This window comes from Miscanthus floridulus, chromosome 18, assembly GCF_019320115.1.
Source record: "Miscanthus floridulus cultivar M001 chromosome 18, ASM1932011v1, whole genome shotgun sequence".
Classification (NCBI taxonomy): domain Eukaryota; kingdom Viridiplantae; phylum Streptophyta; class Magnoliopsida; order Poales; family Poaceae; genus Miscanthus; species Miscanthus floridulus.
Genome location: NC_089597.1, coordinates 34,454,047 through 34,466,477, shown reverse-complemented (window position 1 = coordinate 34,466,477; position 12,431 = coordinate 34,454,047). Strand labels below are relative to the sequence as shown.

The 12,431-nt window shown below is 48.0% G+C and overlaps 1 protein-coding gene across 2 annotated transcripts; it reads right to left on the bottom strand.

The window, feature by feature from the left end:
* On the bottom strand, positions 1–11,927 carry LOC136520986 (pantothenate kinase 1-like). 2 transcript variants are annotated; one of them, XM_066514704.1, is made up of 17 exons: positions 11,495–11,913; positions 11,231–11,374; positions 10,527–10,561; positions 9,829–9,945; positions 9,185–9,304; positions 9,008–9,102; positions 8,841–8,934; positions 4,005–4,136; positions 3,543–3,655; positions 3,209–3,323; positions 2,346–2,459; positions 2,136–2,230; positions 1,979–2,072; positions 1,094–1,219; positions 861–973; positions 536–725; positions 1–416 (listed from the first exon to the last, which is right to left on the bottom strand). In XM_066514704.1, the coding sequence occupies exons 1-17, from the start codon at positions 11,625–11,627 to the stop codon at positions 273–275; spliced, it is 1,974 nt and encodes a 657-aa protein (XP_066370801.1). In that variant the 5' UTR covers positions 11,628–11,913; the 3' UTR covers positions 1–272. The 2 variants fall into 2 exon arrangements, 1 of the variants encoding a protein (XP_066370801.1); XR_010775461.1 differs by lacking the exons at positions 1–416; positions 536–725 and adding an exon at positions 1,413–1,626 and having other exon boundaries at positions 11,495–11,927.
* Positions 11,928–12,431: the final 504 nt, after the last annotated feature.

Sequence of the window (12,431 nt, the reverse complement as noted above, 5' to 3'; positions counted from 1 at the left end):
TTGCAAAGCCAGACTTACTGGATTTTGGTAACTATTTATACAACATTTACAGGAACAAGATTACATGAACGGAGCAAATACAGAGGCTCTTGTATAAAGAATATAAATAATTATACAAGGCTCATCACTAGATGAGCAATGCTAATTGGCATTTCTTTTCCATTTCTTTTTCCCAGAATTCAGTTTTCCTATATGAGTTACCTTTTGAGCCATTTTCTAAACAGTTACAGTTTACAACAAGCTGCGGCTCGCCCCTTTTATTGTGTCACAAGTCACAAGGTTGAAGTCTCGCCTGATCTTACCAACTTAGCTCTTAGCTCCGCATTCTCCCTTTGTAATCGCTCAACCTCAGCCTTCAGCATGGCATTGTCATGCCGTAAGCTTTCTACTTCCCCTTCGAGAGTACTATGTTCTCCCTAAACGAAGCACATGCCAACAAAAATACCATAATAAGAGAAAGAAATTGTTGAGGTTGGCATTGGCAAATAATATTGTAATTTAACTAGGTTGCTACTTGCAAATATATGGTGCTTACATTCTCCTGTTGTTGAGTGACAGGTAAAGATGGGAACTGCCCAGTGTATGGCGCACCAAGCAAGACCTCCCTGATGACTTCATGTGCTGCCAAGCTGTCGATCCCCATGTTCTCATAACTCCAAAATGCACCTAGTGTTCCCAAGAACCCTTCATGGCATAGAAATGTCGTCTGGACTTCACCTTTGGACCTGGAAACAATCAACAAAAGGAGGTAAGGAACTATTGACTTAGTGGACGAGGAGCAATGCAGTCATGGTGCTGGATTGCAAATTTATGTTCGTTGCAATAATATTAATCACTGTATATTTAACTAAGTTTCTTACCAATATTTTAGGGAACGAGAAATCTTATCCATAGTCTTTTCATGACCACAGACGTAAGCACCTCGGAAGAAAATTCTCTTCAGGCCTGAAAGATTAGCCACAAAGTAGGCTATCTAGAAGAGAAGTAAAAATAATGTCAGGGTAACTGATAAATCACACATAGATAAAGTGGGGGAAACCTTTTATTAAAAAAAATCACACATAGAAACCATAATATCCGCAAAGAAGAATACCTGTCCAATGTTGTACGTGAAAGAATTCAGTAGGGCTGCAGCAAGATCCTCTACTTTGTACTCAGAAAGTTTGCTTGAGTTCACTTTTCCAAAGCTAGCCGCAGTAGTGGATGCTGGAAGACCAACCTGAGACAAAGAGAAAAAAGAACTGATGGAAATAATGATAGCTAACTTATTACAATTTGTCCCATGATGCTCAAACGCAAAAGTATTGCAATACAAATTCTGCATACAGATATTCAAAACCTTAATTCAATATTATGCATGATGGTTATAAAATCTAAGAAGGACGGGCCTGGTGCAAGCGGTAGAGTCTTACCGCCTGTGACCAGAAGGTCCCGAGTTCGAGTCGCGGTCTCCTCGCATTGCACAGGCGAAGGGTAAGGCTTGCCACTAACACCCTTCCCCAGACCCCGCATAGAGCGGGAGCTCTCTGCACTGGGTACGCCCTTTATGGTTATAAAATCTAAGCTCATGCGCTTGAGTTTCATAACCTTCATGGTAAGTATACCAAATACCCAAATACCTAAAATCTAATCATATAAAAGTAACCATCGATTCAACATCTGTCTCCAAACAGCAGTGATATAAGTATATAAATGCAAACTGAAAGCCTCTGTTATTTAGTATGCCTTGATGGATGGAAACAGTTGTAGTTCAAAGATCATGATGCCTGTTTCGTGCACCTGCTGCAATTTGCTACATATTTTTCTTATTTTATTTTCCTTCTCCAGAATAGATTACCTCTCAGGTGATCAATCAGCATAAAGCAGTGTGGTACTCATAAACATTTGATTTTGTTAGAACTGTTGCATATTACCGGAAATGCATATTACCGGGAAAAAAATCCCAACAGGTCAACTTTTTCAAAGAATGGATAAGTACCTTTGGGTAACCTTCTCCCCCATATATGTCCCCAACAGTCAAATCGACGGACAAATTATTGCCCCTCTGGCTCAACTCCAAGAATTCTTCGTAACTAAAAGGAAAAATATTAATTGTCTAGCCAAAAGGAAGTCTTATACCACTAATTGGATAGTACCTTGAACAACCAGTCAAAAGCCTGGCAAGACCAAGGATAGTACCGCCGCCTAGATGGGATCCTATAATTCTTTCAAACTTTCCCTTACCAATTACCTGTTCATAAAAGCATGTTGCTAATAACAAGATCTTTGAAAGCACATTGTTGATAACAGCTGACATGTGAGAAATATAATTAATTAATAGAAAGAGAAGCAGTATACTGGAGAACCTCTATCATGCTGACACCTGATCCGATATTTACAAGGAGGTAAGGAAATATGTTGCTATCATTCTCTTCATCCACTGATGTCCCATCAACAGGTGCTGATTCGTGATGAGGCTCCTGTATGAACAGAAAAAAGGTAGATCATGAAAAATACCACATTTTAGCTTGGAAAACATAAATCGCTGTTGTAGAACCTACATTAAACATATGCTTTTGTAATCAGTAGTCACCTACGTTGAATACTGAAAAAGTTCATAAAACATAAAAAAAAATGGAGGACTGGTGAAGGTCAGCCCTCAAACTCTGGTTTACTTTAGCTTTTCTTCTCGAAAACACAGGACAATTGCGTATCATTGCACTAAGAAGAAGAAAGGAGAGTACGCGTACAAAACCTAAACAACACCCACCACACCCACACCCAAATACTGCTCAGTTACATTTGCGCCTGTTTCAGAAAAACAAACACGCGATCAGACCTGAACAAAGTCAAGCCATCTACCTGGCGGTCACTTCTAAATGTGCTAATCCCTTAGCACCAGCAAGGCACCAGAGATGAGCCTCTTCAAGGATAGTTCTAATCACAAGCTGAATGTTGGGAATGGCTCCGTTGAACACACAGTTGTTACGATTATCCACATCTTAGAGAATTCAAACCTTGCTTCACTTCCCCTGGGAACAAAGTGGTAACTCTCATCCACCAATCAAAGAAACCCTTGATTGTAATGTTGGTTCACTTTAGCATGCACGGAACTTGTTTGTACTGGTGGATAGAAGCATTTTCCTTCTATATTGAGGAGCAAGAGATTGGAATTTCATGTGCGTAGGCCAATGATAAGCGTGCGTAGAATATCTTTGTTGAAACTCACCTTCTCCTCAAGGGTAAGATTTTCACCACTGGGATCCCCATAACTCATCAAGGCACCAAGTGCTCCCAAATACCCTTCATGTCGCAAAAATACTGCTTGCATTTGGCTCTGTGACCTGATCAATGATAGACCAGATATGCTTAGATTCTTGCCACCATAGACTAAAAGAAATCCTACCCAAAGAAATTTTGAACACAGAATGTTCATACTGATAAAGCTAGAGATTAAGAGACAGGAACTGAAATATAGCATTATTTTTTCTCCTTTTCATATTAACAAATGTATAAACATAGATTAATTGCAGACAAAATGTAAATACACAAGAAATGCTTACCAGAAATCAATTGCATAAGAAATATTTTCCATCGTGCTTTTGTGTCCTCGTATATATGATCCACCGAAGAAGACCCTTCGGAGGCCCAAAAGTGATGCAACAAGGAAAGCAATCTGACGGACAACTACCATGAGTTGATAACAATAATATAAAACAACAAAGATAGATGAAACCCAATATTGAGCAGTCACTGACAGTGCTCCTATCTTGTTGGAGCCCATTTACAAAACTAGTTCATATGTGAATCTTTCTACCGAACCATCTAGATTTATATTATTTCTTTCCAATAAAGAATACTGGGTGTCACAAGATGCAAATAGCTAACATAATTTCCACCACCACCCCCCCCCCACCCCCCCCCAAGTCCCCAACCCCCCCACTCACACACACACAATATCCTCATTCCAGGGTAAGAAGTCTAAATTCATAACAAGCAGACAGGCAGAAAAAAAAGGAACTCACTTGCGCAATGTTGTAGGTAAAGGCACTCAACAATGTGGATGCAATGTCTTCAGGCTTGTAATCTGTCAGCTTCTTCTCAGAAGTAATAACTTTCCCAAAGCTAGAAGCAAGAGTTGATGTTGAAAGTCCTTGCTGGCACATATAAGAAAAGGATGAATCAACCATTCATGAGGACTGATGCTCCATCATAAGCGGTGAAAGGATAGATAAATTTAAACACAACAAAAAATGTCTAATGGTTAAACACAGCCATTCCTGAAATTGGTGTCCTTTCTAGTTGATATTAGAGACAAACCATAAAACATTAGATGTCATTAGAGAAATTACATAGACTTACGTAAACTAAAAGCATAGCCTACCACCTCCAGGATTATGTAAACTCAAGAAAAAACTCCTATAAAGCTAATAGGAGTCCAGTTAATACAAGATATGCCAAATGACCATTTTTTTCATAAGAATGGTCAAATATTAACACATGAACTGTAAAATATTAATTATTTAAAGATAAGTATTCCTTTATATACAAAACAAACATACAATATTGGATAAGATATAGCACATACATGCAAATGCACAGGCAAATCAATCTAGCCATCAGAAAACACAGATGGTGATAGGATTACGGATCCTACCGCGTAGATCACGGAGTCTGTAGGGGTGAGAGGGAGGTGGAGCAGGCTGGGAACCTCGCTGCTGGCGGCTGGACGCCGTGGTGGAGGATGGGCGGCGGCGGCTGTAGCCCTAACCCGCGCGTAGCTACAGTAACGACGGCACTGTTCACGCGTGAACAGTAGAGGCGGCTAGGGTTTCTCCCGGCTCCCTGAGGAAGCCGGAAACAATAATATGTTTCTGCTTAATTTCCCAAATAGAGTCTTACAGATATTTATATGTCTCTCTAATAGCGATAATTATAAAATAACCCTCTAGAAATACTATAATTGCGACAATTATATGGGCCATAGCCCTTTGATGGCCGGCTCCCCTCCTAGCCCCTAGCTGGACTGCGACGGCTGTAGGGGATGCCGGTCATAACATCTCTCCCCGCCTGCAAAAACAGCTCGTCCTCGAGCTGGAAATCGGGGTGCTCGGCGCGGAAATCCTCGAGTGACTCCCACGTGGCATCATCTGCTGGTAGACCGCGCCACTTGATCAAGAGCTTCCAAACACCCCGGCGCTGCTGAGCGCGCAGGGCGCGTTCCGGACCTGGCAGGACCCGGCCATCCAAAGCCGGTGGTAGGACGCCGGCGGCGGTGGGGGGATCGCCGCGGTGCTGCTTCAGGAGGCCCACATGGAAAACATCGTGGATGCGGGCGTCATCGGGCAGCTGGAGGCGGTAGGCGACGCAACCGATGCGCTCAAGCACGCGAAACGGTCCCGCCCAGCGCGGCCCCAACTTGCGCTTGGAGCGAGGGTCGAGGGACTGCTGCGTGGTGCGGTGAAGGAGACGCAGCCAGACCCACGACCCCACATCGAACTCCACATCCCTGTGGTTGGCGTCGTAGTAGCGTTTGGAGAGCTGCTGGGCTTGAAGGAGCCGCTGACGGACCTCAGCGAGCATCTCATCGCGGCTGCAGAGTATGTCGTCGGCGGCCTCGGTGCGAGTCGTCCCCGGCTTGTACGGCAATATGGGCGGCGGTGGTCGGCCGTAGACGACCTCGAAAGGCGTAGCGCGGAGGGCGGTATGGAAAGAAGTATTGTAGCAATACTCCGCCCACGACAGCCAATCCACCCATGCCCGAGGCCGGTCACCTGTAACACAGCGCAAATACATGGCAATCACCTTGTTGACCACCTCCGACAACCTCCGACTGGCCGTCCGTCTGAGGGTGAAAGGCGGTGCTCATGCGGAGCTTGACGCCCGCCATCTGGAAAAGGTCCCGCCACACGTGGCCGGTGAACACGGGGTCCCGGTCGCTGACGATGGAGAGTGGGAACCCGTGGAGCCGTACAATGCCGTCGAAGAAGGCACGAGCGACCGACGCGGCCGTGTAGGGGTGCCCGAGCGCGATGAAGTGCGCGTACTTAGAGAAACGGTCGGCGACGGTGAGTATAACCGACTTGCCGGCGACTTTGGGCAGCCCCTCGATGAAGTCGATCGAGATGTCCGCCCAAACTTGGGAGGGCACGTCGAGGGGCTGCAGCAGTCCCGCTGGCTGCAACGCCTCCGTCTTGTTGCGCTGGCACGTGGTGCAGGAACGCACCAAGTCTCGCACCAGTGCCCTGTCCCGCGGAATGTAGAACTCGGCACGGAGGCGGTGCAGCGTCTTCTGGGTCCCCTCATGGCCGGCGGCATGGGCCAGGAGGAGGACCTGGTGGCGAAGGTCCCCGTGATCCGGCACGAAGATGCGAGGCCCGTGAAGGAGGAGGCCGCTGTCCAGGCGCCACGGCTCCGCGAGCTCCCCGGCCTGGAGCTGCTGCAGCAGCCGCTGGCCATCCGGCGCCGCGGCTGTAGCGCGCCTGATGGCGTCGAGGAGGGCAAACGAGGGCCCGGACACAGCCACCGCTGCCCCGAGCGCGTCCGGCGAAGGTACAGGCGCCACCCCCTCACTGTCGCGGCGTGACAGCGCGTCCGCCACGGTGTTGAGGCGGCCCGGGCGGTATTCCAACGTGAAGTCGAAGCCGAAAAGTTTGCTGATCCATTGGTGCTGTGGTACGGTAGACAAACGCTGATCAAGCAAAAATTTGAGACTGTAATGGTCAGTGCGAACCCGGAAGGGGCGCCCCCACAAATACGGGCGCCAGTGGCGCACAGCTTGCACCAAGCCGATGAGCTCGCGTTCGTAGGCGGCGAGCTTGAGGTGGCGAGCTGCAAATGGCCTGCTGAAGTAGGCGAGGGGTCCCGCGCCCTGGTGGAGGACGGCGCCGAACCCCGCGCCCGATGCATCGCAGTCGACCACGAAGGGTGCGTCGAAATCCGGCATCTGAAGCACGGGCCCCGTCGTCAAGGCGCGCTTGAGCGCCTCGAAAGCCGTCGTCGCGTCGTCGTCCCACACGAACGCGTCTCGCCGCAAGAGACGCGTGAGCGGGGCCGCGATGATGCCGAAGTCGCGGATGAACTTCCTGTAGTATCCCACCAAGCCCAAGAAGCCGCGAAGGCCCCGGGCCGAGCGAGGTAGAGGCCACGCCGCCACCGTGGCGACCTTGTCGGCGTCCATTGCTACACCGCCCTCGGCGATGACATGGCCAAGATAGGTCACGGAGGGCGCCCCAAACGAGCACTTGGAGCGCTTCAAGTGGAGATGGTGCGTCCGCAGGGCGCTGAGGACGATGTTGATGTGCTGCAGATGCTCGGCCCACGACGAGCTGTAGATGAGGATATCATCGAAGACGACGAGCACAAACCTCCGGAGGTAGTCGCGAAGCACATCGTTCATCAGGGCCTGGAAGGTGGCCGGGGCATTAGAAAGCCCGAAAGGCATCACCAGAAACTCGAAGTGGCCATGGTGAGTGCGGAACGCCGTCTTGGCGATGTCGTCGGGGTGCATCCGCACCTGATGATACCCAGAGCGGAGGTCCAGCTTTGTGAAAAAGCGAGCTCCATGGAGCTCATCGAGGAGCTCATCGACCACCGAAATCGGGAACTTGTCCTTGGACGTCTTAGCGTTGAGGGCGCGGTAGTCAATGCAGAAGCGCCACGACTGGTCCGCCTTGCGCACCAGCAAAGACGGGCGCCGAGAAAGGCGAAGTGGTCGGCCTGATGATCCCTTGGGTGAGCATGGCCGCGCACTGCCGCTCCAGCTCGTCCTTCTGTAGCTGGGGATAGCGGTAAGGGCGCACCGCCACCGGCGCGGTGCCCGGTAGCAAGTGGATGCGGTGGTCGTACGCTCGCGCCGGCGGAAGGCCCGTGGGTTCGGTGAAGATGACGGCGTGCTGCTGGAGGAGGACGTCCAGCAGCGGCTGCCGTGGGTCGGAGGCAGCCGCGGCCAGCAGCTGTGCCGAGGGGGCTGGAGAGGTGGAGCAGGCTGGGAACCTCGCTGCTGGCGGCTGGACGCCGTGGTGGAGGATGGGCGGCGGCGGCAGCCCTAACCCTCGCGTAGCTACAGTAACGACGGCACTGTTCACGCGTGAACAGTAGAGGCGGCTAGGGTTTCTCCCGGCTCCCTGAGGAAGCCGGAAACAATAATATGTTTCTGCTTAATTTCCCAAATAGAGTCTTACAGATATTTATATGTCTCTCTAATAGCGATAATTATAAAATAACCCTCTAGAAATACTATAATTGCGACAATTATATGGGCCATAGCCCTTTGATGGCCGGCTCCCCTCCTAGCCCCTAGCTGGACTGCGACGGCTGTAGGGGATGCCGGTCATAACAGATGGATGGAATTTTTTTTTCTCGAACACGCATGAGAGCTGTGTATCATTATATTAAGGAAAAAAATGGGGCGAGAACCCATACAAGAAACCTTACACATGCACAACACAACCCAGATGGATGGGTGGATGTCACCAAACATTTAATATTAAACAGCGTGTGTCAAGCAGTTACAGTGTCACACTGATTTGGTAGTGCTAGAAAAGTGAGTGATCAAGAAAAGTATAGCACTAACAATTTTAATATTTGTAATTCTGTAGGTTGTTATGGAATCCGAAGTAAGGTTTTCAGGGGGGGTAACCCTAAGTCATGATGCAGTCAACATTCACTCAGTAAAGAAAAAAAGAAATGAACCTACAGTCCTACACAAGCAGTAGTAGCCCACCAAAAGCCAAATCAATAAAATGCAAGCATGCATGCATGCATATCATACCAGAAAAGAAAAAAATAACAACAGCGTCACAGGAGAGAAATGGTATGTTCTATAATTAAAGTATAACAAGAAAAGGATGAAGACTAACTTTCTGGCAGACAAGCTCTCCACATATATCCTTGACAATTAGATCAAGAACAAAGTTGTCCCCTTTCTGGCTTAATTGCAAGAATTCATCATAGCTAAGAGAATTGTAACAAATTAGTATGGAAAAAACAGTAAACAAGTCGCATGATGCGGAAGGTTAGATATTACCTCTTACAGCCTGTTAAAAGTTTTGCTAAACCAAACATGGTACCACCACCAATGTGCGTCCCAGTTACCCTTTCAAACTTTCTATTTCCAGTGACCTACATTATACTTAACAACATATGGTCACATGAGTTACATTGTAATGCACTTTCAAAAAGTACCCCAGCGAAGAAGTACAACCTTCAGTATACTAACTCCTGAGCCAATGTTGACAAGAAGATAAGGAAACAAATTGTTCGGGGAAACATCTACTGGATTCCTCTGTCCATTCATGTGTGTGAAGGCTGCACCAGGAATATTCTGCAAGATATAGCATCAGTTAAAAGGAAAAACATGCTCTTCCTCACAATAAATGAATAAATTGTGATTTGTTCACTATCTAACATAGTGAGTGAGAAAAGTTAAAAATAATACTCCCTCCGTTCCAAATTATAAGTCGCTTTAATTTTTTTGGTACATACATTTTGCTATGCATGAAGGGCGGGCCTGGTGCAAGCGGTAGAGTCTTACCGCCTGTGACCTGAAGGTCCCGGGTTCGAGTCACGGTCTCCTCGCATTGCACAGGCAAGGGTAAGGCTTGCCACTGACACCCTTCCCCAGACCCCGCACAGAGAGCTCTCTGCACTGGGTACGCCCTTTATATATTTTGCTATGCATCTAAATAAATAATATGTCTAGATATATAGCAAAATGGATGAACCAAAAAAGTCAAAGCGACTTATAATTTGGAACGGAGGGAGTAGATTAACAGTGATACAAGACATGCAAGGATATTTGTCAGTGAAATAGGGTGATATGACGAGCAGCTAAGGACTGACACTGACCTGCAACAAAAAGTTTGCTCCAGAAACGACACTATCCATTTCATCGAGCTTGTCAAGACAAACACCTAGTTTCTCCAGGAAATCATCAGCAAATTTATATGCTCCACCGCCTGTAGCCTGTGCATGATATCTATCATATACTTTTCTCAATTCTTTGAAAAAGAAAAACATGTACATGTCATCCAATAATCTTCTGTTCTGGATGAACAATACTAGGGACACCAGAAGACAGATTTGAAAAGGGTAGTTCCAATAACTAAAAGTACCAATAAGATATCATACTTGGGAGCTGGGCAAAAGCTCTGTTTTTGAAAGCTACAAAAACAGAGTTATACTCTGTTTCTTTTAATATACTAAACAAATATTTATGTAACACTATACACGAAAACATTATTTCTGTAACTTTGTAAGAGTTGTCAGTGACAAAGTGCCTGTGGAGAAAAATAATTGAACAATTATTTAGCATCAAATGTAAACAGGAGTATAAATATATTCACATCATGTTGGAACTAGCAAAGTTTGTAGGGGAATTTTGCTGATACTTTGTTTGTGCAAGGAGTAGTGGTAAACATGCCAGAACGACCTTGCAAATAAATGCGATAACTGCCAAATATGGACATGTACTCTTCTTGCATTGAACTAATTAATGTATTTGTTATCATTTTGGTTATAAATACATTAGCAAAAGAGTAAGTTACCTTCAGGGTCATGTTTTCTCCGCCTGGCCTCGTCCCTGACATACAAAATTACAATTTAATCCGCACTAAAAAAGTGCACCAATGATGTAAACAAACAAGAAAGTTGTAATTTAACTTGCAGTAAAAAACAATATCATGTAGCTGAAAATTGCACAAAGGAAATGAAATGCTGGCATTACATGCAATGCACCTTGGCACCCCTGGTTGACAAAGGAAATTACTGGACCTATTTATCCGAATATCGGGAGTAGAGTAATTGACGATTTAGATTGCCTTTTTTTGTAAGCAAACAAGAAAGTTGAAATTTAACTTGCAGTATATAACAATATCATGTAACTGAAAATTTGCACAAAGGAAATGAAACGCAGGCGTTACAAGCACCTTGGCACTCCTGGCTGACAAAGGAAATTACTGGACCTATTTATCAGAGTATCGGAGTAGAGTGGTTGTCAATTTAGACTGCCTTTTTTCCCCCAAGGGGAATATAAAGTAGATACGTTGAGAGCTGATCTTTTGCTACAATGGAAATTTCTAAATGCGGCAAGGAACATCCCAACTCCTGACGAATTAGTGACCGGCATAGTGGCACCAAGCATCTCGCTGTCCTATCCTACCCATTTCTCCCCACCAACAAACCACGGAAGTACGGAACTCTCTCAGTATCGTGATATGAAAACCAAACCAGTAGCCAGCGACGTACGTACCGCCATTGCAGGCGAGGAGCCCCTCCGCCCGGATGAAGTCGAAGCACTCCTGGAGGCGTCGCCTCTCGAACTTGGCGAAGCGCAGGTCCGCCCCGTCGGCCCCGCCGCCGCAGCTCGCCGTGTACACCAGCTTGATCAGAGTCCCTACCATACGAGCACCAGGAATCCCAACGCCGCTCCGTAAGAAGGCAGGCAGGCAGCAAGCAAAACACACATAGGCGGAACGGAATTGCAGGCGAGAAGCGGCGTCGCCGAGGTAGGTACCTCCGATGTCGAGGGCGAGGAGCGGCGACGCGGCGGGCTGGCGCGGGAGGAAGATGGACGGGTTGCGATCCTCGAGGCCCCCGCGGATCTCGGCGCCCGAGAGGTCGACGCCGTGGCCCGTCGCCTCGCCCATGCTGAGCGTGCCGTCACAGATCGCTCGGCGGCAGGGATCGCGCCGCCCGCATTCACACCCGCGGGCGCGCCGCGCCGCCCTGCCTGCGTCCTGTCCTCTCGGTTCGTCGCCGCCTCGGTTTGACTGGCTCGCTGTGCTGTGCCGCGGACTGCCGGCGTCTGGGAGGGAGTTGGGACTCTCGCTGCTGGGCGCTGGCTGTCTCGGTCGCGTCGAGTGGCGTGGGCGGAGTCGTACGCGGGCGGTACAACCAAGTGTGCAGGCGTGCACGCGCCGCGCGGCGGCAGGGTTGGAGTTTAGTTGGTGGAGTGGTGATGGGTTCACCGGCTCGGAGACCAGAATAGAAGCGGAATAAAAAACCGGGCACGAACAGAACAGCGCACGAGTCACGACGAAACGGGCCTGGATCGGGACCGTGGGAGCCGCCGGCGCCGGGGCGTGCCGGCCTCGTTTTGGCCTCCCGCCGGTCGCCGTCGCCGACGTGATCCCCTCTGGACTGGAAGACCCGCCCAGCCCACCGGGACATGTTCGGATTAGGCTGGCGAGTCATTGCTGACGCACACGATGGGTCAAGATTTTCTTCGCCTGGCACATAATAGCCTTCCTGATAGAAGAAATGTGGCCAGGCGTGGTGTAGAATTAGATACCATCTGCCCAGTTTGTAAAAGGCTTGATAAGGATTGTGGGCATCTCTTCTTTAAATGTAAGTATGCAAAGCTGTGTTGGCGCTTATTAAATATGGAAGATATCAGAACTGAATTGGTGTCTTGCCAATCTGGAATTGAAGTAATTAGTAACATATGCGAA

What these genes read in the sequence shown, in the direction of transcription:
- LOC136520986 (XM_066514704.1), bottom strand. Translation starts at nt 11,627, where the DNA reads ATGGGCGAGGCGACGGGCCACGGCGTCGACCTCTCGGGCGCCGAGATC. An exon ending in GCTCCTCGCCTGCAATGGCG is followed by an intron (nt 10,562 to 11,230) that starts GTACGTACGTCG and finishes TTTGTATGTCAG; the next exon opens with GGACGAGGCCAGGCGGAGAA. An exon ending in ATCTTACCCTTGAGGAGAAG is followed by an intron (nt 2,460 to 3,208) that starts GTGAGTTTCAAC and finishes CTGTTCATACAG; the next exon opens with GAGCCTCATCACGAATCAGC.